This window comes from Calidris pugnax, unplaced genomic scaffold, assembly GCF_001431845.1.
Source record: "Calidris pugnax isolate Ruff unplaced genomic scaffold, ASM143184v1 scaffold44, whole genome shotgun sequence".
Taxonomy (NCBI): domain Eukaryota; kingdom Metazoa; phylum Chordata; class Aves; order Charadriiformes; family Scolopacidae; genus Calidris; species Calidris pugnax.
In genome coordinates, this window is record NW_015094506.1 from 16,343,630 (window position 1) to 16,366,484 (window position 22,855).

Genomic DNA, 22,855 nt, shown 5'->3' on the forward strand with positions numbered 1-22,855 from the left:
TTTATCATGCAGTGTTTTCTCCCATAAGCTCTTCTGAACCTTCTGGTGGTCTTTATTTCAGCTGTTCAGACTGATTCTTTACTATCAGCATACTCCACCGCAATCCTCACACCGCCTTTTCAAAATAATTTCTGAAGATGCTGAACACAGGTCTCAGCATGGATACCTATGGGATGACACTGGGATTTCTCCATTCTAAAAAAAGTCCACTTATTCCTATCTTTTAACTTCTAACTTTTAATTCATGTTTCAAAGAATCCTCACTCATACCATATGACACCATATGAGAGACTAGTCTCTAAAAAATATATGTTGAAATTTGTCTCCAAAAGGTCTTTAAGCTAAAATACACACATATTGACTTGATCATCCTCATCCATAGGTTTACTGTCTTCACTGGGATAACCCAGAAGGTTCATCATGCATGAATTTCTTTTACAAAAAGAAGGAGTTCAACTCTTCCCCAATTATCATTTCTCCTTATTATAATTTCTATTAAGTTCCTTCTTATGTAAATAAGACATACTGGTCTGTTCCTGCCAAATTCAGCCATGGAGTCCTTTCAAATTATTTGTTATAGTGCCATCTTCCATTCCTCTGGTTCCTGGATTGTACATCACATAGTTCATCAGTTCTGGGTTATAGTTCCCCCAAAGCTCTTGGGCATTTGCCATATGATCCCTTCCTTTGTTTCTTTCATTTTTTCCTCTAAAACTTCTCCAAACATTCCACAGTCAAAAATGAGCCCACAGATACATCATCTCTTCCAGACATAATTATGCAGTGCCTAATTTGTAATAAATAGTCCTTCAATATAGATCAGGAAAATTTTCCATATACTAAAGAGAAAAGAAAAATGATGAACCGATTAGGCCATACTTTCTCACATTGGTTAACTTTTGGGGGAAAAAAACAGTTTGAAAAACTGAAAAACATCTGAAAAGCAGCTCTACGTAGGCAGCATTTTCGTCATTTGTGTCATCATGTTCACCTGAAGAAAGGCCTATTGGCAGTGTGCCACATGCCTTAATTATGTGGCTGCCAAATTTATTCTTGGACTCCAAATGCTTCCCATGGTTTGTTTCCAGATAGGTACTTTGTTATGCAGTAGACTGGCAGTTGACATTTGATTATCAAAGCAAAACATTCCAGTATCATACTAAAGCTTGAAAAAACAGCATAGATTTGTCTTACACACCTCTCTGGCTGGATGGCATAAGAATTAAGAAATGATAACACACCTTTCCACCATATAATACAAGCAAGATTATTTTAAAGGTAAAGTAACCTGTATTTTTTGCATCTTAAAGGAGGAAGGTTTGTGCAAAGCTTCATATACCTCTAAGAGTAAGAGCTCTTTTATGAGACAATGTGATATAAGCCAGCAGTTTGCTCTGAGGTATTCATATTATCTTTACCAAACCTCTCTCTTTTTTTTTTTTTTTTTTTTTAACAAAGAAAAAAATCTGGAACCTATCTATTTTATTTCACAGCTGTGAATACTCTACTGAAGTGTTCATGAAATAAACTATTTGCAGTAGTCCTTGTTGAGAAACCATGCTTTTTCTTAAGGTTAGACAGTCAGGGTTGACAGAAAATTAATATCCTCCTTAACACATTACTGTAACTTAGAAGACAGAATCTTAGCCTTAATAATAGCAACAATGATAATAAACAATGGTGTTGTTAGTAATAGAATATATTTCTAAATGTCAGTAATGGTATTTTTAAACAAAAAAGGCTAACAATGTACTGTAAATGTGTGCTATGAGGAACATTAGCATGTAGCTGCCAGACAATCTCAATGAAGGATTTCATTGCTGAATTATGAAATCATTGTGTTTGATATTATTATATACATACACTCCAGATCTGATGCAGATCACATTCAAGAGGGATTCCAAGCAGTCTCAGAGGTTGTCATTAACCCTCTGCCAAGCAGAGTTTATAGATAATTACTAAATAGATCTATAGATAACACCTAGTTCTAGAACAGTTTTTATGGTGTTTTTCTTTGCTCACTGTGAAGAAAATATGGTTAAGGTAGCACAGAAAACATAATTTTCTGTTTTTCTCTAGAGCACATAGATATGTGAGGATACACCCATGTACCATTTTCACATGGCTGAGCACAAAACGTCATTTACAGATTCTTCCTTTCTGATACATTTGTTCTGCACCTGTTTTCACAATGTTTGTTTCTACAGATCATGTCCTGATGTTCAAAATACTTGCTCTGTCACAGAAACTTTCACTTTGGCATGTGAAAATCAATGAATAATCCTCCTACCTTTAGCAGGTAAGCTTGGCAGTCACTGACATAATCATACTCCAGTCCATCAAAGGTGTAATAGTGTCGATCTCCATAAATAGTGCATACAGCAGGACAGGGGTAACTGGTGCAGTTGAATACCCCTCTCCGACAAACACTGTAAGGAAAATTAACAATCAGTATCTTCTCATAGCAGGGCCTTTTTTTTTTTATTTTATTTTCAAGAAAAAGCTTTCTTGGGTTCTTTATTTCAAGTTATTCAGAAATTCATGAAAGAAAGAAAATTCTCAGACCTTGAAACACAGAGCTATTCTATGGATTGCTTCTGAAGTTATTGGTGATGCTGTAGCAGAGAAGTGTTGAGCATTTTGCCGTCAGCACATATGTACAATAAAAATGCATAAGAAATTAATGCAAAATCTTAACATTTTTATGGCTTATGCAAATATTTCCTTGCTACCTCCAGTACAGATAAGATGCTGTACCACTACATGCTTATTAATAAAACATCGATATTATTTTTTTTCTCATGAAATTTTGATTAAAATCTGCACATATTCAATGCAGAAGACCTCCAGTTGCTACCTGTAAGACTTCAGGGTATCACACAGGTACAGAATGAGTTTAAGAAACAAATGCTGATATTTTTCCAGGATTACTTTTTCTGTCAGCTTCATTCAGTGCCTTACACAAGTTTGTATAACGGTAGCACTCACAGCTTCTAGTTTTGCTTGTGTTAAGTGTATAAGCTGAGTTGATTTGCCAATGAGGTTTTTAGCTGATTAAAAGCTATCATGCCAAACTTTATTATTATTATTATAATTAGATACATACTTATCTGAAAATAGATATTTTGGCTAGCAAATTATAATGGATCTATCTTGGAATGGATCTTACCAATGTAAGCCAGGTAAGGTTCCTTAAAAAATGATGCTGGATGTTAGCTCATTTTCCACTTCCAATCCATTTTTATTTCCTTTTTCTTTTTCTATTGCCTGTCTTGGAGAATAAGTCTTACGTGGAGAGGCTGAGGGAGCCGGGGTTGTTCAGCCTGGAGAAAAGGAGGCTGAGGGGAGACCTTATCGGTCTCTACAACTACCTGAATGGAGGTTGCAGAGATGTGGGACTTGGTCTCTTCTCCCAAGTCGATAGGACAAGAGAAAATGGCCTCAAGTTGCACGAGGAGAGGTTCAGATTGGATACTAGGAAAAGTTTTTACACTGAAAGGGTCATTAAGCATTGGAATGAGCTCCCAGGGAAGTGGTTGAGGCACCATCTCTGGAGCTATTTAAAAGAGGGGTTGACGTAGTGCTTAGTGACATGGTTTAGTGATGGTTTTTTTTCAGGGTTAGGTTGATGGTTGGACTAGAGGATCTTAAAGGTCTCTTCCAACCTAGACAATTCTATGATCTTCTTCCTATACAGTTGTTCATGCTGACTGGTAGCTTATACTGCAAACAGCCCAGTTCCCAAAGGAGCAGACAATTTACCACTGTCATACATTTAACTTCTCTTTTTTTCTCCTTGGTTATCTTTCATGATATTCTGTTCTCCAAAATGCCAAATGTCTTTTGCAGGGATTAACCAATATGTGTGGAAGGAAGCATTTGTTCTTGACTGCTTTTTAACTTTGATATCTTCTGTTCCTTTTCAGACCTGAAGAATCACTCACCCAAAAATCTGCCTACTCTTCCAAGTCTGTTAGTGAGTTTACTAAAAGATATGTTCTGTAACTGTCTATAAACAAATCTATACATTTTTTTATTTTCAGTGTGCTCAACACATTCTCCATGTCAGTTCCACTTTGCAGCTAAACTGAGATGATTTGGAAGTCTGCAAAATGCATATCACTCACCAGGTGTAACATGGTGTAGCTATCACTTCTCCTGACAGAAATTCCCTGTCTTTCCAGGTACATGGACAACTGTCAGGAATATAACATTTCCCTCTATGCTCAGCCATCCTTCAAAACAAAAGAATTATTAAGACAAAAGTGTAAATTCACAAGTAGATCAACGAAACTGAATGTGCAGTATATCATCTTAACCCCACCAGGGACAGCCGGTCAGCCAGCCAGCCAAAGACAACTGTTTCAGTAGCAAAAGCTGCCCAGATCAAATAATCTCCACTGTGCACACCTGGAGACCTCACAAAGCTCACACTTGTGGCTTTCCTTTTATCTCAAAAGGGGTATGTTTGTGTTGGGCATCAGCCCCTGTGCAAGAGCACAGGTAGTGTAAGTATTTCTCCCTGCAAACTGCAAAGCATCTGTGTGCTGTGCACGCTGGTGAGGCTGTAGCCAGGCTGCCCTTCCCTCCCTGCTACTCCCTCATCCTCCTGTCCCAGGGGAGCAGCCAGAATGATGTGCCTGCTCCTCTGCACAAAGCAGTTCTGAGCACAGGATGGTGAGCTGGGATGTGGCAGCTGTTGCAGAGTTAGCAGGAGAAAAGGAACACAGTTCACAAAGAGCGATGGTGGAGGTTACCTGTCTGAACTGGGGAGGTGGAAACAACTAACAAAGTTAAGACAAAAGAGCAGCTCTTAATGCAAAGAGCTGCAAGTCTGATCAGACCGTGAATAACTGACCTAGAGATGTGTTTAACCACTTTTTGCTATCTCCTCAATTCCACCTGCTTAGCACCATTAACTTCTTTTAAAAAAATGTTACTGACACTCCCAATGCTGCTTTTTAGGGGAGAAATTCCTGCAGCTGTCATTGCAACACACAACTGAGAGCAGAGAGAGATGTGTTTTCAAAGTCTGATCTTGAAATTGCTTTACTTGAAGTTAAAAGGAATACACAGATTGGAGTTTTCCTCTCCCCAGAATTACTGGTTCATTTGACTTAATTGGTTTTAAGTCAAGTGTTCAGAAAAATGATTAAAGAAAGAAAAATACTAGAATGGATGGCACAGGGAGGTCATTTAGAGTCTTTATCAATGGAAGTTAAATATCTTCCAAGAATAATGTAGGTATCACTGATGCTACCTAAGGGCAAGAGAGTAACTTAGACAGCCTCATGAGATCCCTTCCAATACAACTCTTCTGTACTTCTGTAATTCAACTTAACTTCTCTTTTCTCCAGCTCAGTGTTAGGGTGACTTTCAATGTATCTTTGGGTGGTGAATTTACATTCATTCTAAACTAATTTCCTCATGAAATTTTGAGTTATTCTATTCCATTTTTATAGCATACCAGAGACCTTCAGTGTTTCTTATTCTTTGTCACCTCTTTAAATCTTGATTAAAAGAATTACAAGTCGTTGTGCAATAATTTTAACAATAGAAATTGTAAAACTTTTTTTTTACTTTAAGAGAACCATTTTTTGCCTACTAGAGTCCAACCTGTCATGGGTTTCCAAAGGGAAGGGCTTCAATACCAAGCATAAGCTGTTTTTTATTTGTGGGCACCATAAGTACCCAGGATGCTAGAATATAGTACCAGTCTCAGGAGAATTCAGGTTTCCTCTGTAAAGGTTAGGTCATTGGGCCAAACAATGGGTAGTGGTAGAAATGAGGTGGGAGAAGTCAAAAAAAAAAAGAACATCTTAAGAGTATAAAAAAAAGACATTTTAAGAGCATAAAAAAATATATCATCACAGTATTAAAACATTATTTGAGAGAAACTTGGGGTTTGGCTTTTCTATAACCCTTTTATAGTTTATAATTCATAAAATAATCAGCTTATCAATTTGAAATGACAGAATGCTGCTTGAGTGTGAGCAAGTCTTTAGCTCTGTTTTTTAACGTACATTTTAATTTTTTGAAATTTTCACATGAACTTTTGTGACAATGTTAACTAGTTTAAGTTCATGAAAAAATCATGGTGGTATTTCAGTGAAAATTTACTAACTTCTATATGATGTCTTGTACAGACTCATGCATTATGCGTAAAATATAATTGTTTATTTCTATAACATTAATGGTATTGAAAGCTAACATCTTAGTTGAGGCTAAAGTTGTAGAGGACTACTGAATACCAAGCAAGAACAACTAGTGAAATCTTAAAAATTTATGCCTGAAATTTGTCCTCCACCACTGCTTAGTCATCTGTGAATGTCACAAGTAGCTGGAAGGGGAATTCTGGCAGTCTCATTACACTCTGATCTGTGCACAACCAATATAATGTCAGGGGGACCATTGGCTTTGCACACAGGGAAATAAAATCAGAAGTTGAGAAAAAAGCAAGGAACACTCCACCTGTGGTCAAATTGCAGCAATTTGTACAGCATATTTGACTTTTCAAATCTGAAAGTGCATACAGCAGGTATCAGACGAGGCAATGGAAAGAGTTGGAGGGAGTGGTGGTTGATAGAAACTTCAGAACAAATGCTTTTAGCTTTTGTACTTTGATTTGACCCCTGCAAAGCTCAGCAGACAGTTTCTGGGCACCAAATCCAAATACATGAGCTGAAAGAAAAAAACTTTGGCTGAGTTAAGAAGGGCAGAAAGAATGAAGGGGAAGGGGGCAGGATCCAGCCTGCACCTCCCACCTCCCCGCCCCAAGTTGGGCATCAGTACTGTAAGCCAGAGTAGAAATCTAGGTGAGACAATTACTTGAGCAGAAAGCAGGAACACAGATGGTTTACATTAAGATTTTTTTTCATGTTTGCTTCTACACTCAAATAAACTATACTCTGCAAGTGGTGGGAGTCATCTCCTGTCAAAATACCAGTCAATCAGACCGGTAGCAAGCTGGATATCTTATGGGATGCTGGAAGCATGGTCTCAGGATGAAGAAACTGGGGTACTCCAACAGAGGAAGCATTAAAGCATCGAGCCTCATACCAGCAGGAAAGACAAAAGGACTCTCAGAGACAAAAGAAAGACTTGGCATTTTAACTGTGACTGTGCATCTGCAAAAATTTACAGAACAATAGTTTCAAAATTAGAGGTGTGATACCACTGGAATTTAAAAAGCAAAAAAAAAATATGCAGATTTAAACTGTGAAAAATATGTATATGGCTTGTGTTCCAGGCTGTTCCTCCAAAGCTTACCCAGGGGGGCAAACGCAGCCACTTGCACAGGGTGGTGAGGGGACACAGGAGAAGTTCATGGCAAGGTTTGCACAGGAGATCACACAGTTCACACCTGCTGCTGGTAATCCAGGCACAGGAGATCTGCAGTCATAGTACATTTTTCCTTCAGGGCATATGTGAACTTCAAATGCAAAATGCAGGTTAAATGAGATCAACTTCTCTTTTACACTGCAGGTTTTCTATTTGTTTTAATTCACAAACTATTTATTTTAATGCATACATTTTATTACACATAAGAATATAATATTAATAAAAGTCTATAGCTTCATTTGTATTACAGATATAAAATTAATGGATGTTTTATTATGTAAAAAAACCAAAATCAACTTAATATTAAGCACCTGGATCTAGGTACCCTGGATCTGATACACAGCTCATTCTTAAAGATTAAGTTACTTTCTAGAAATCAATGCTTCCTAGGGCTTTCTAAACATGCCTAGTGAGCCTAATTTAGGTATTCACATGAGAACATATTGACGTATACCTCACATGTATTTAGGCTTTTTAATTTCCCAAGTGACTTAGTAGTACAATTTGTGCTACAGAAAAAGGAAAAAGAAAAAAACAAGGCAACTTGTGTTCCTAACCTTCTATTTTAAATATGTCATGACATTAAGTATCTCATAATGGAAATACATATGAGGAGAAAACCAAATGACTATTCAACGTCAAAAACTTTCTCTGTGCAACTGTAATATGAAACAAGACCATAAATTACCTGTATTTTCTGTAGTGGCTTCAATACATTTCACTGTTCCATTCAAACATTGACTGAAAAAGAAAAGCAAACCCATCTTTATTCAAGGGTCAAATGTTTTGTAGCCATCACGTTAAAAAAGATAATACAACTTAACCTGATTCCTTAATTTCTTAACTGTGAAAAAAACCCAGAACATTGGAGAGGCGTAGCAATGGCAGAAAAATGAAGCCCCTATATGACCTCAGCCAGAGCCAACCTTGATGCACAAGTCACAGACACAATATTAAATCTGCAGGTTGAAAGCATTGCTTGTAAAATGAGCAAGTTTGACCAGGAAACCTGGGAGGTTTCCCCATTTGTTTCAGCGAGGTCAGGATTCCATCAAGAATTAATAATACAAAGTGACACAAATATAGCTCCCTGCAAGCCTTTGACAGACTTTCCAAAACAGAATCCCATTGTTTATTCTTCAGAAACCAGGATCACGTTGCTATCATAATGCCTCCAGGTCTAAGAACAGGACTGCAACCTCCATGCCTGTGTTTTGAGATGCTCTTTAGACACTGGCCTACAGAATTTTCCAAGTATCCTGTTGTTAAAATAAGCAGGTATGTAATCCAATTTACATTAGTTTCCCTTTTGCTTAGTGTGTAATAAAAATAAAATCTTGATACAATAGACCTTCATTCTACGTGAAAAAACTCTCAGGGGTCTTGAGTAGCATCCAAACTGTAATACATGAAAGATAAAACTCTTGGCGTTCCAACCTACCAGGAGCCTGTTGGCATGAGGAGGATTTCTCCAGGCTGGAGGGCTTTGCCCTTGTAATGACAATGACAGGCAGATCTGTTAAAAGAATATTTATGCGTGTAGATCAAAAAAGCAAAATGAAATGAGATCTGAGGGCAATCCATTTGTCAAACTATTATGATAAGCAGGCCTTATAATTCATTAAATCAATCTTTTTATTTATATTTACAATACATTTTTAAAGGCAAAAATTAAAGGATGACACCCGACACCCTGGCTGTATTGAAGTCAATGGCAAAACTCCCACTGTCTTCAACAAAGACAGGATTTTCCTCAATCTCCATATTATTTATTTGCTGTTTCTCTGCATTAGTCTTATAGAAAGGAACTTTTCTTCCCAGTTATGGGAAGAGTATGGCAACAAGTAGTTCCCACTCAAAGTATTATCAAAATCATGGGTTAGAGGAATTATCATAGCAAAATCTATTAACCCTGTGATAAAAGCCAGATGGGACAGAAGTAGCAACAGAATTCCCTAGAAACCATGCAAAAATATAGGAATACCAACTTACCTTACACTCTTTGATAGTTTCAAATAGTCTTTATCTATATTATGGTATGGACTTTACTCATCTTTCAAAAATATCTCACAATGAACAGCAATAAATCTGTATAATCTTGACATTTGCAAATATAGTCATTTCAGTTTTAATTCAGTACCTGAACTCAGTAACTTCCCATGGTGGTAAGCTGTACAATTTTGGTATACAATACACAAAACTTGTTTCCTTTCATTTGGTTTGCATTGTGAGACAATAAAAGACACTCCTAACCACTCTCTCCATACTATCCGTGACTTTATGGACTGCTACTGTGTAAATTCTCTCTCAGTTTTACGTAAGTGATAAAAACAAGGTTTTCATGTGAAAATGCTTTCCCATGAATTCAAAAGTTTCATCACCCCTCTCTCTAAAGCAGTGTGACATATCTTCTCTAAAGTACAGTAGATGGCTGTACACATAGTAGCAGATGAGGCCCCACTACTGATTAGTATAAAAGAATATGAAACCTTCATGTCTTTCTTGCTATCCTCTTTAGGAAGTCTACATCTTGAGAAAAACAGAAAAATACCCCTACTTTAAACCTTGTTGCAAATAGAAAATGTGCTTACGTATATACTGTATTTTCTTATGACTTACATTGATACACAAAAGCTGACCGACTCTTCAAAATATTTCCCATCAGGACAATTACATCCTTCTGCACAGTCATCACCACAGATATTTGCCATAGAAAGTGAAGCACAGGAATGTTTACAAAAAGAAGAGCACTGATGATAAAGCATACCACTGTGACACATCACAGCTGGAGGAGAGAGAGAGAGAAGGGAGAACAACATACTCTTAATATGTGGAAAATTGAAAACAAAGCAGTGTATCATGGGAGTGCAAAACAGCAAAGCAAAATGATCTCTTGCTGCACTAGGGTGAGTTCAAATGCACGAGAAACTATGTTGGTTTACTGATTTCTTAAGTTAGAAATGTTTAGATTTAGGTGAGATTCTGTTAGAAAATTCCTTGGCTGGAATTATCAACTGTGTAAGCAGTAGGTATGTGCTAAGTGTCAGGGGGGTGTGGGGTGTGGTGGGTGTATCTAGGCTTTCAAGAGAGGAAGAACAGTACAGTTGAAGTTGAGGCATTACTCTGAGTTAGAAACGCCATGTTTTGAATCATTAGTATATCCTGCTTGGTAAATCACTTCCTGCTCTGCCCTCCCCAGGGAGCCCCTGCCAACCCAAGTTGCCTTCCCTTATGGAACAGGCCTGCTTCTGCCCCTCCCTGACTACTTTAGCCTAATAGGGGCTTCCATATAACTTAGGAGCTCAGCGTCAGAAATTTAAATTCTTTCTGTAGCCAATGGAATGGAACAGGCACCCCCTGTGAGGCAGCTCAGGGTCCCCGAATCAGATGCCTAACGTAAAGGCGATTAGCGTTCTCCCCTGAGTATGTCATAAGCTCATGGCACAATTCTATTTTCCAGTAAAAAAGCTCAATACCTGTATTTTGTGGAGTGAGTGGCATTTCTAGAATTTTACACATTGCTAAAAGATACTCTGTTCTGCAAACATTACTCACCACAGTAAGAAATATGAGATCTGAAGTCAACGAAGACCCCGTGCTTGCCGCAGAGGTAAGCATAGTGAGCCAGAGCATTACACAAGCAGCTGCTTCCACATTTGCACGCGTCGAAGCGGCAGAGCTGGTAGTATAATCCCGGGCTGATGTAGGCATGGCAGGGAGCAAAAACTTCTTGATTGATGATATCACAGTGAGATGCATACCCAGCTAAGAGAAGGCGACATTGTTTTAGCCTGACCCATTTTAATATGATAGTCAAATGGATAGCCAGAATATTAAAACCAAACATAGCCACTCGTACCAGAAAATCTTGTATACAATGTCTTTCTGCAAAGTACTATAGTTTAAAACTGGTATTTTAAGCAACTCCCTCAACAGCAAACTCCACTAGAGACAAAAAATAACTGTATAAAACCAGTTATACCTTCCCATAGTAGTGCAGGAAGCTTAAACAGCAAAAAAAACATATTTCAAAAGAGTTAGTGAGAAGAGTCCTCTGAATTTTGGAATGTTTTTTCCTACTTGATGTTTCATTTACCTTTGAAATCAGCAATCGCCATGTACTTCTTGGCTTGTGGACTCAGAAAGCATTGCAAACTGGAGCTCAGGGACATTCAAATATCTTCTAGTGCCAACAGCCCCTCCTCCTACCACTAAAGCTGCCACCACGACATGTGGTGGAATATCTCTGGAACACTGTAGTGTGGATCATATTGAAGGCAATTTTACTGCTAAAAGAGTGTTCCTACCCTTCATCCTCCTTGCTCATTCCCATAAACACACACTGAAAGAGGAATTTCTGGAGCAGGTAGAAGGAGGTTATCCTCCCCCTCTAGTCTGCCCTGGTAAGGACCCATCTGGAGTATTGTGTCCAGTTCTGGGCTCTCCAGTTCAAGAAGGACAGGGAACTGCCAGAGAGGGTACAGCAGAGGGCTACGAAAATGATTAGGGGCCTGGAGCATCTCTCTTACAAGGAGAGGCTGAGGGACTTGGGTCTTTTTAGTCTGGAGAAAAGAAGGCTATGGGGAGATCTGATCAATGCTTATAAAGCATAAAAGGGAGGGTGTCAAGAGGATGGGGCTGGACTTTTTTCAGTGGTGCCCAGGGGTACAACAAGAGGAAATGGGGACAAAATTGAATATAAGAAGTTCCACCTAAACATGAAGAGGAACTTCTTTCTTTTGAGGGTGGCAGACCACTGGAATGCGCTGCCCAGAGAGGCGGTGGACTCTCCTTCACTGGAGATATTCAAAAACCACCTGGACGCATTCCTGTGCGACCTGCTCTAGGTGGACCTGCTTTGGCAGGGGGGTTGGACTAGATGATCTCCAGAGGTCCCTTCCAACCCCATATCTCTCTGTGATTCTGTGGAATCTCTCAGTAAATTAGATTCAAGGAGTGAACTGGGCTTGGTTGAAAAGTAACCTGACAAAATAAGTAAACAAACAAACACTGATTTCTTTATCCGTTTCATCAGATTGAGATCATCACAGGCCTGGAAGAATGTTTGCACTGGCTCAGCACAGGTGGTAGTGTGGGGCAGGACCTCCTACTCAAGGACTGCTTTTTCCAGTGATGATTACAGGATCACAGGAAAGTTCAAGCTGGAAAGGACCTCAGAAGATAATCTAGTCCACCCTCCTGTGCTAAGAAGCTTACATTTATGTCAAACTCCACCTTCACTGAGGAAGCACAGAACTGAAGGTGAGGCATGAAGTATCTTGGAGAGCACTAACTTGGCTGAGATGTACTGCTTCAGAAGGCAGTGAATGCTGAAGGCATAAAAAGTCTTAGAATGCCCCAGATTCTTCAAGGTTTATGGTTATTTTAGGCTTGCTCCAACAAGCTCTAAATATGGCCAAATTCCACATCCCCAGACAGGCATTATGTCTGAAACATTAAAAACATTAGACTAGATTTTGTCAGAATTGGCAAATACTGTCTCCTCATTGTCTCCATTAATTGAAAATAACAGCAACACAGAAAGGAGGAAACAGTGAAAGTTCGATGCAAAACATACGCATGTCAACCAGCCAAAACTAAATCTTTACCCAGGAATTTGAACAAATCCACGGATGTGATTGTTTGCATCATGTTGTGTCAGAGACCATAGATGGAGGATAACAAAACTTTTTAATGCAACTTAGACAAACAGAGAAGCCAGAGATAGGACTTTTGATCTGAGCAGTCTCTCAGCAAGACACTGCCTCCTGCACTTTCTTTGTCAATCTACAACTGTGCATCAATTCTCTTAGCTGGAATAATTTACAGGACTACAAACAGTGTAGCCTAGCACTCTGCATGTTTAATATACAGCAGAATTTAGGATTCGTGGCCAGTACACCAGGTATTGAATGATCTACTAGCTTGTATTTACAAAGGACTTACTTAATTTTACATGCTAAACGCATGGAAAGAATGGTCTGCCAAGAAAGAAAAATCAAGGAAAGGGTGTGCATCTAAAACTGAAGTTAAAATATATGTACGTATTCATTAATGAATAGAAAGTAACAGTGCAACTCATTCACACAAAAACCAAAAATGTCCCATAATAATACAGCTAATTCCAGACTCCTATGTAAAAACATACCATTTTGCTGATTAACATTGCAAGGATCAACAACAGGAATATTGATAGGCACCGAACAAGCTGAGGAAACCTTCCATGCATTGGCATGAAGTTGTGGGGTCCCTTCTATCATTCCTGCTGGAGAACTGTAAAGGAAAAGATCAATACTGCAAGCGTCCTGCTGACCTTATGGACTACACGGGTGAAGATGCAAGTACATCAGAAAGGCTTAGATGCATAGTCACATTGAACATTCTACATGTCAAAAGAGATGTAAAATGTGAGGTATAAAATAAGAGAGGGCATGTAAAGCTTTTTCCTCAACATTTTACTTATGCAAAAATATTCTTACATTCAAAGTCTGCCGTCATTTATGCTTAATTCAAGTACTCTGAAATCAGTTAGAGGAGGCATTAATGACAGCAGAATTCAGCCTTTTTTCAAGTGCATACGTTCAGTGAAATGTCAAAAATTTGACCTGTTATCTAACAGTATCTATCAGTATTCTAGAGGGGGGTTGTTTGCATTTTGATACTGTTTTTCCTGAAGTATTTCAAAAGCATTTATTATTGCTAAAAAGTTTTGCAATATTATAGCTTGGAGGAAATGAAATCAAAGAATAAGGAGTGTGCTCTTCTAATAAACTATTCCTGTGGTTCAGAATTATATTTTTTTCCCATTAAAATGAGGTGTAGGAAAAAAATCAAACAGTAGTAATCATTAATCAGGTAAGGATCCTATGAGTATTATTTTCCACTCTTTTCATCAGTGCTCGTGTATTTGATCTGGTGGTAAGGGAGGAGCAGGGAGGCAAAAAAGTACGTTCACACAATATCATCAACCAGTAACTTCTATAAATAATATGGTAGTTTTCAAAACTGATTCAGCTAAACATCTTACAATGACTTAGCTACATTTATGGGTTTCGTATTTTTAATTGTAACTAACATTTTAATTAAGAGATGTTGTATTGATTAGTTTAATAAAGTATGAGTACATTAATGAAACTAAATAATCAGATTATTACATTCAACAAAAGATTTCACTTGTTGGTAAACACAGTCTAAATGTACAATACACAACTTACAGAAAATCATCTCTTAAATTTCCATTGTATGTTCCACATAATCCCAATGTTCTTCTCTTCCAGCCAACATCAACTTGAACATAGATTCTCTCTCCATCTTTAGCAAACAGTATCTTCAAACCAAAACTAGTTTTCAGTTGAACAAACAAAGAAGATATGTTCTGAATTTCAATAGCCCCTGCACATAGCAAAAGCAAAATTAAAACAAAGTCACTGAAATGCAACTTTCAGGTGGTATCGGTTTATGCCTGAAACAAAATAGGTTTTGAAAACTCAGAAATAAAATGAGAAACTATGCACAACCTCACCTACAGCCAAATAAGCTCACCCATTCTCCATCTGAATTTATGAGACTACATATCCTTTTGTTAGCAACACAAATCAGGAATTGCAACTACTGTCAACAGTAAAAAAATCTCTCACCTTTCTGTACTTGCGAGTTATCCAGAAACCCCTTTCACATATCTATTTTTTTAAGAAGAAAGCAATGCAACAGCATGCCTCTGACAATGAGAAGACAAGACAAGAAACCACTTGTTTCTTAGCCCCCAGGGATGTTATAAGATTAATTAACAGATGCCTGTAGAATGTACTGCAATCTTCAGATTGAAGGTTCCCTTTTATTACTATTGATATGACATCAGTATAGTTCTTTCCTTAGATTGTATGTGAACTAAGGCCCTATCAAATTCCCAGCTTTCCTTCCCAGCAAATCCATTATGTGAGGAAATGGAGATTTCACAGTCACAGCACTCATTTGCTACACATTGTAGGGCTACTTGCAGCTGCAGGCTTAAAGCAGATCTACCTTCACAAGGCAGCCTCTACAAACGCACACTTAGCTGCACAAACTGAGAAGAGGCAGATAAAATACTGAACTTAAAGATCTTAACTGGCAAGACCTAATAGATAACACCCAATTATCAAGAATGTGACATCAAAATATTTGTCATAGATTATATTTGTCGCAGACTATGAAAGGAGACAAGAAAGTGAATAGGGACTGATTCAAAAGACATAAAATGGAATTATCAATGAAATTATGAAGCAGAACTTTAAACATAACTGAAAGTATAACTGACCTATGAAACTCATTGCCCTAGGAAGCTACACATGATCAAAGCAAAACTATGACTGGACAAATTCAATGAAGAAAAGGCATAGCTGCAACCACCAGCGCAGAAACCCCTAGGTTCTGTTTTGCCAGAGACTGGGAAAGGAAAGAGGAACTACAACTTTGCTCTGAAAGAGACTAAAAATTCAGTAAGAATTTACTACTGATCACTGTGAGATACAAAATTTAGCAATATCATTTCCACCTACAGTGCTTAATTTTATAATATACTTTTAACATTGATTTATCTTACTGTCCTTTCCAAAAAGGTGAAGTAATCTGCCTGAAATCACAATGCTCGTCAGTGCTGAAATCAACGTAGATCTTGTAGAGCACATGGTTTCTATTCCATGACATTTATTTCAAAAACCTTTAATCAAAGTAGATCTTAACATCAGCATCAAGATTATTTCCATCCTTTCTTCACCTCCCTTCTTTTTCTTACCTACTCCCCCCTAAACACAAACAAAGTGAGTGGAATTTCTGGGCACTTTATGAGATAATAAATACAAAGAAATAAGGACATAATGAAAGACTCTATTTCACAGTCTGAAAAAGTACATTTCCAGAACCATTGCTAAGGTTATAAGAAGTAAGTTATTGTACATTTCATAAGGTATGTTTGAAGAAATTCCTTTTTCATAAACACATATTACTAAAAAGCTTCGGAGTGTATACAAGGAAGAATTTGAACCCTAGTAAATTTGTACTCCATGCGCTTCTTACCATTAAGGTTAAAAACTTGGTTAGGACCAGTTTGGACTCGACCATATCTTGTGAGAGTTACTTGTTTGCTCACATCATCTTCAAGAACTAGTGTTACAGACTCAATGCAGGCGTGGTCAAAGTTCTAAGTAGAAACAAGTTTCACCATCAGAAACAGGCAAAGACATTAATATTACCATGGAAAGCAAAACCAAACAAACAGGAAGAGAAAACAGTTGTACGGAAAGGAAATACCAGAACTGTCATCAGGTAAATCAGTTGTAAACTATCCCTCAAAGCATTAAACAGAGCATCCAAAATTTTATGTAGAACATAATATAACATCGTATATGAATATAAGAGCAAGGAGAGTGCATTTTAGTTATCATGGCAGCGTAGCAGTAAGTGGGCAGAGGACCCCAAGTACTGATACTGGGTTCAAAATCCATACTTGCATGGGTGCTGCTCATTGCTGGGTTAACAAGAGTCTGACCCAATCTCTATCAAGCTGGTGTAACCAGACCCCAAACGTAGCAAACAGAAGAAAGAAAATACTGTATACATGAAGGTGCTTCTCTTTTACCTTGACACCTAGTCTTGATCTCTGATTGCACACATAAGAATATAATTTCTCCAGAATTATACTAAAATAATTTCTAAATATCTGACTGTTTGAAAAATGGTGACTTATAAACTAACTCACACTCATCATTTTGAAGCGTTATCCTTGCAGAATGCAAGTACGAAACAAAAAGTGACATATAACCAGCTTAAACCAAGCATTTTATGCTCCCCAAGGTCCCTATGATTTCACCCAGGAACTTCCAAGGTTCCTAGAGTTGTGCTAAGGGTCATTTCCAGTAGCATCCTTGTCTCTCAGTGGCTACCTAACCAAGCACTTCATGCTTGAGGCCAGCTGAAATGCAAAAACAGGAATCTCGACACCTATGCAGGAGAAGGAGGTGCCTACAAAAAAAGCAGAGGCATCAGCTCATAATCTGAAGGGATGAGAGAGACAGCCTCACAGTAGGGCAGCTTCAGTGAGTCACTCTCCACTCATGAGTTGAGGTATCCCAGCCCTTGGCACATGGGTGGCTGTGAGTCACAGCCTCAGAGACTTCTGCTGAGAGGCTAGGGGACTAATAGCATGATTAAATCCACTCTCGTAGATAAGTATTTTTTATAAGCACCTCTATTGGTAAAGACTGTTGTTGGATACCTGCCAAAAAGACTTTCAAACAAATATGTGCAGTGGCTAGTCTCTTCAATACTTTCTAAAAGGCATTCTTCCAACAAATAAAATAACGCATCAAATAAAAATTTAAAGCTACCAAAATAATATCTCTTGCCTAATTAGCAGTGTATTAAACCTGTTCAGTGCTGCCAGTAAGAGCTTTTCTAAAGCCTAAGACACCTGTTTGTACTGTAACCAAAGACACTTATTTAATGTGCCTGAATGAATAACTCTTCAGACTTTTTATCCCTCTAAAGATGAAATTGATTTTACAAAGGGTGATACTACATGTACATACAACCAGTTACCAAAAAAAGCTGTAAAATGGTTTCAATATATGATATTTTCCTGTTAAACATAACCCAGTAGTTTACCATAGAACCTATACAAGGTTTCCTGAAAAACGGATGTACACATTTGTTGTGAATGTTCAACAAAAATGTGACTTACTTGTCCGCAAGGTGCTTTCTGCAAAGTGATTGTGAATTTGTTTTTCCCGGTGCCTTTTACCAAAATGTACTGGCAAATCCCAAGAAAAGTAAAATGTCGTCCATCAAATGTTGTGAAATGAGAGCTACCTGTGATGGAGCACTCCGCTTGAGAGAAAAAGGATAAACAAGAATGTTCACTTGCATAAGAATGTATCATTATTCTGTAAATGATGGAAGAAAGATAAATAAGAAACTTTCTCCCCGTTTCTAAGCACACAATCCAGGCTAACTTGAATCTGGCTAGCTATTACAGTATTTGGAAATAAAATACGTTAAATACACCTATTTCCATCAGACACAATCTTAGGTTGCACAGGCCACCGTGCAGCATCTTTTGGTTCTAACAAGATGAGGCGCCTTTGAGTTAAGAGTTCTCTAAAATACAGGAGAGCTTTCTCTTATTACAACTCTGAAGTTTCCTGGAATCTTCCTCATCATCTTGTGGTATGACTGAGTGTGAAAGAGGACAATCTTTCTCCTTCCTTCCAGGTACTATGGCACTGCTTTTTACTGCAGGTATGAAGAGGCTGCAGGTGTCTGTCCTCAAGGTACATCTATATTAGTTTTTCAGTTCAGATGAGGACTGCACTGTTGAAGCAACTCTCCGGTGCATCCCCACTTGCTGCGCTTTCATTCACCCCACAGGGCAGTGTCAGAGCACAGGAACTAGATTCATTCTGGCTGCTGCTGCTGCAGGAGATGCTCTGTGGGAGCACATCTAACCTGCTCCTGCTACCACCAGGCATTTAGTCCCTAGGACCAGACTAGAGTAGTCATAATTAAGCCCTGACATGCACCCACAGCACACGCAGGACATGGAGTAGTTCTCAATGTCAGCTGTTTTACACTACAGTGACACTACACTACCCTGTCAAGCCTTGCTTAGTGACTGTTAAGCCTTGTTTATTACCTCGTTCAGAGGGGGCTCCTTAATTGGTAAAAAAATGTCTCTTTCAGAAATTTCATTTTATAATGTTGTCTAATATACAGAAGTGGCAAGAGAGTTTCATTTTGGGAATACTGCATGTTCTTCTGAGTAACTCGTTACAGACATGTAATTTTTAAAGGTAAGCACTATTACCCAAATGTGAATTGCTCTTATACGGCAGAAAATACAACACAGCACCAGAATGATGTTTTTGTCATTATTTGCATTACAATTGCACCTAGAACTGAGGAGATCCTTATTCCTGGCCCAGATACTGCACAGGCAGTAGAAATATCTGCCTGCCTCAAAGAACATAGTAAATAGGAGATAGAAAACAAGAGGTGGATGTACCACAGTGAGTTGGCAACGCAAATGGGAAAAGGTACGATGAGTATGGTCAGGCAGTTAACAGCTTCACTGTTACTGTCAACCCACTGCTACTCTCAACCTCCATCTGCTTAATCTTTCTTCTTAAATTAGCATCACAAGCCCTTGGATCACATTTGGTTCTGTTGTTATCTGAAAAGTTCACCTCTTATGTTCATTGACGAGAGAAAGGAACAGTGAAATACAGATACCTGGGCAGTCATGATCAGTGCAGTTCCAAATGCCACCAATACAAATACTAGAAAGAAAAATCACAAAACACAGAAATTCAGTGTTCTGATCTTCAGCAAAAAGAGCAGATTTGAGCTAATTAATATGTCTTTCCATAGAATAGCCTGCATATTTTAGTGATATACAGAGCCCATACTGTAAAACACAGATACTAACTATTCTTTAAAATGTTAAGCATGACTATGACGTTAAACTAACTACAGGCCATGGTCACAGAAAGAGAAAACACAGACGTGAGGCTTTCACATACCAGTTGCTACATTCTTGTTCAATTTTTGAGCCTACAGGGAAGGCAGTTCCATGATAAATACAAGGACAATTTGACACGGAGATGCAAGTTCCATTTTCCATAATGAGACCTATTAGGAAGGAAGTGAATGAATGAGACAAAAAACAAGTTAATGAACTCTGATCACTGCTTTTCCCCCATCTGACTCAAACATTCAAATATGCCAGAAGGTGATCTCATCTTAACTGGGGACCAGTAAAGAGGGGACCAGGGAGTGCAGAGAGCTCAACGATGAACAGTGAAGCTCTCTCACAGCAGTTGCCACGCTGAATAGTTTCTTTATGAAAAATGTCTGCCTTAAGCATGTAAAACTGCACAGACTCAAAAATGAAAAGATTCTAAGATCACATAACCTTCAGTCCTTCTAGAACAGGACTGTTCATAGTCCGGCCCCTAATTTTTATTAAGTACAGGTCTCAGGAAGTATTTTTTTCCTGTACAGAGTACATTCTGTTTAAACAAAATCTCAATAGATTTTTGAATAATTCAAATAAAGTGAATTAAATCTATGCAGTATCTTATTGTAGAAAACATTAGTGATGATTCCAGATTTTAACTGATACTTAATTCTGAGCCACCTTTGTATTCTAGAGAAATATTTAGAGCTCAATAAAAGGAAAAATCACAGTGAGAATAGCAACAGCTAGAGCAGAACTTACAATATTCGTATTTTCTGGCTTTAAGCACAGTCTATTTAGACAACTTCATTATGATGCTAGATATTAGCTTTATGCAGATTTTTTTACATTAAATTGACAGCACTTACCATCTGGACAGTAACAGCCATCTAAACAGTGTAGGTTGCTGCCAAGACAATCTTTTTCAAATGTGCAGGTTGGTGGACAACAACTGATACAGTCACGGTGCACAAAGCTGTCTTCACACTTCTCAGCTAGGAAAAAATACATGGTACATTGAACATTAGTGCAATTTCTCTTTCCATACTGGAGAACCCCTCTCTCTCAAATAAAGAGTTGTGTGGCGCTTCTGGTATGGCTAATTATTCAGATCAAGCACAAAGGATTGGTTGGGGAGGTTTTAACTGATGAACTGTGGTGAATCTCTCACCAGTATTTAAGTCTTTCTTCACCAAAATTTTATATCACCCCTCCAAAATAAGTTATAGTTTCTGTGACAGGGGAACAGCTCATATCTCAGCTAGTTCAGAGCGCATGAGACTGAACTGAAATTGATGGGTGTTGGTGATAACAAGAAGGAGCTGGATTAACTGTATTAATTCTGTTACAGGGCCAGCGGAGGCTGAAAGGTCATCTGGGAAGAGGAGAATCATCAAATCTCCACAGACATTTGCTCTCTATCCTAGAATATGATCAGCACACATGATGTTTCAAGCAATCTCTGGAAACATGATTTTTGTATGGATCTAGATCAGATCAAATGGAAGTAAAATATTCATCTAGCAAGTCACTGAGTTCATTGTTTGCAGCAGTAGTGAAACTGGCTGTTCTATTTCAGTATCAGGTTTGAGTTCTATATGTTCAAATGTTGTCAAGATAGAATTATTTGAAATGCATACATGGGGTATCTCAAAGGTCACATAGTATGCTTTATTGAATAGTCTTACTGCAGGCAGGAAAGTCATCCCTCCAGTCCCGCACCGGGGAGCCAGCGTGAGAGCACGCTCTAGCGTACTCTGTCACCGCCCTGCAGTATGTTGCATCATCATCCACTCTGAAATGATAAAACAAGGGAGTAATAAAAGAACTCAGATGCCATCTACAAATATCTACCACAAGACACTGCACAGGATACTTCACACATAGCTGACATCACCCAGTCATAACAGCACACAGTGAGGTAAGCTCAAATTTTATTCAGATGTAAGTCACATAAGGCAAGATTCCACCAATTTTTTGTTACTTAGGAATTCCAACAAGTCCCATCACTTACTGTGGAGGATTTGATGCCAAAATGAACTAGTCATAACACAACATTTCTATTATAAGCATGACTGTGACGGATCAGCTGAGTTTGTCTTTCAGCACACAAGATCATGCTTCCAATATTAATGGTCTTAAGAATATTTTATATTGTGTTTGTACTCTGCTTTCAACACATCTGTTATCAAATCAAACACCACTATACTCTTTGTTACAGTGATCAGAGTCTCTCCAGCTCTCTTTATCTAATCCAATTAGATGGGTCTTAATAGAAAGAATACTTGGCATATGCTATGGCCCCACAAGAAGCTTCATAAACTGACACTAAGCCACAAGAAGAGAGGTCTCTTTTATAAAAAAAATAAGCCCAAACTAATGAGGTTCTGAGACACACAAACTCCCTTCAAGGTTTTTAACATTCACACAGTTGTCATCAACACAGGTGCATGTTGACACAAATGAAATCCACCTTAACAGCATGACACTGATTCAATATCACATTTGAAAATTCGCTTTTCATCATTCTTCTTTTGCTAAGAAAAAATCACAATAAACTCCTGAGTTACAAAGTGACCATACATAGGCAACTTATCTCTTCTCTGAGCAAAATCAAGGTACAGATCATAAACTTCAGGAAGCACACTCTGGAGATTTGCCTACAAACACAAATTCTTCCGTCTTGACTTGATGGCAAAGCAGAAAACTGAAAATTCATCAAAAATGAACAAGTTGTAAGGGATGCTACCAAGTGATTCTAACTTTTAGTCTTGTGATCCTTTCTGCATGTTTTTTATTAAATTGATGATGCTCTGAGAAGGCCATAATAGTATCTCGCAAAAATTCTGCTACTTATGACAAGTACTTCTTAATTTAAAAACCCTACTGAAAAGGAAGTAGAGTGTTGCTCAGTCATTTATACAGTTAACTCTGGAGGACACGGTTAACTTGAATTGCTGTCAAAAACTAAACAGGAGTCTGGGGAGGTAAGGGAAAAATACCAGGCTGCATGTAATGCCAGCA

General features: G+C 38.1%; 1 protein-coding gene across 1 annotated transcript in view; it reads right to left on the reverse strand.

The window, feature by feature from the left end:
• Positions 1-22,855, reverse strand: part of OTOGL (otogelin-like) — a 94,062-nt gene that overhangs the window by 55,810 nt on the left and 15,397 nt on the right. Inside the window, exons 11-25 of the mRNA XM_014963313.1 lie at positions 21,520-21,626; positions 20,701-20,826; positions 19,896-20,004; positions 19,606-19,652; positions 18,059-18,204; positions 16,396-16,519; positions 14,556-14,733; positions 13,490-13,614; positions 10,897-11,106; positions 9,961-10,126; positions 8,783-8,857; positions 8,030-8,082; positions 7,270-7,432; positions 4,128-4,235; positions 2,291-2,429 (exon numbers count right to left, since the gene is read on the reverse strand). Coding sequence (XP_014818799.1) covers positions 2,291-2,429; positions 4,128-4,235; positions 7,270-7,432; positions 8,030-8,082; positions 8,783-8,857; positions 9,961-10,126; positions 10,897-11,106; positions 13,490-13,614; positions 14,556-14,733; positions 16,396-16,519; positions 18,059-18,204; positions 19,606-19,652; positions 19,896-20,004; positions 20,701-20,826; positions 21,520-21,626 — 1,876 coding nt within the window. The remainder of the gene's footprint in view (positions 1-2,290; positions 2,430-4,127; positions 4,236-7,269; positions 7,433-8,029; positions 8,083-8,782; positions 8,858-9,960; positions 10,127-10,896; positions 11,107-13,489; positions 13,615-14,555; positions 14,734-16,395; positions 16,520-18,058; positions 18,205-19,605; positions 19,653-19,895; positions 20,005-20,700; positions 20,827-21,519; positions 21,627-22,855) is intronic.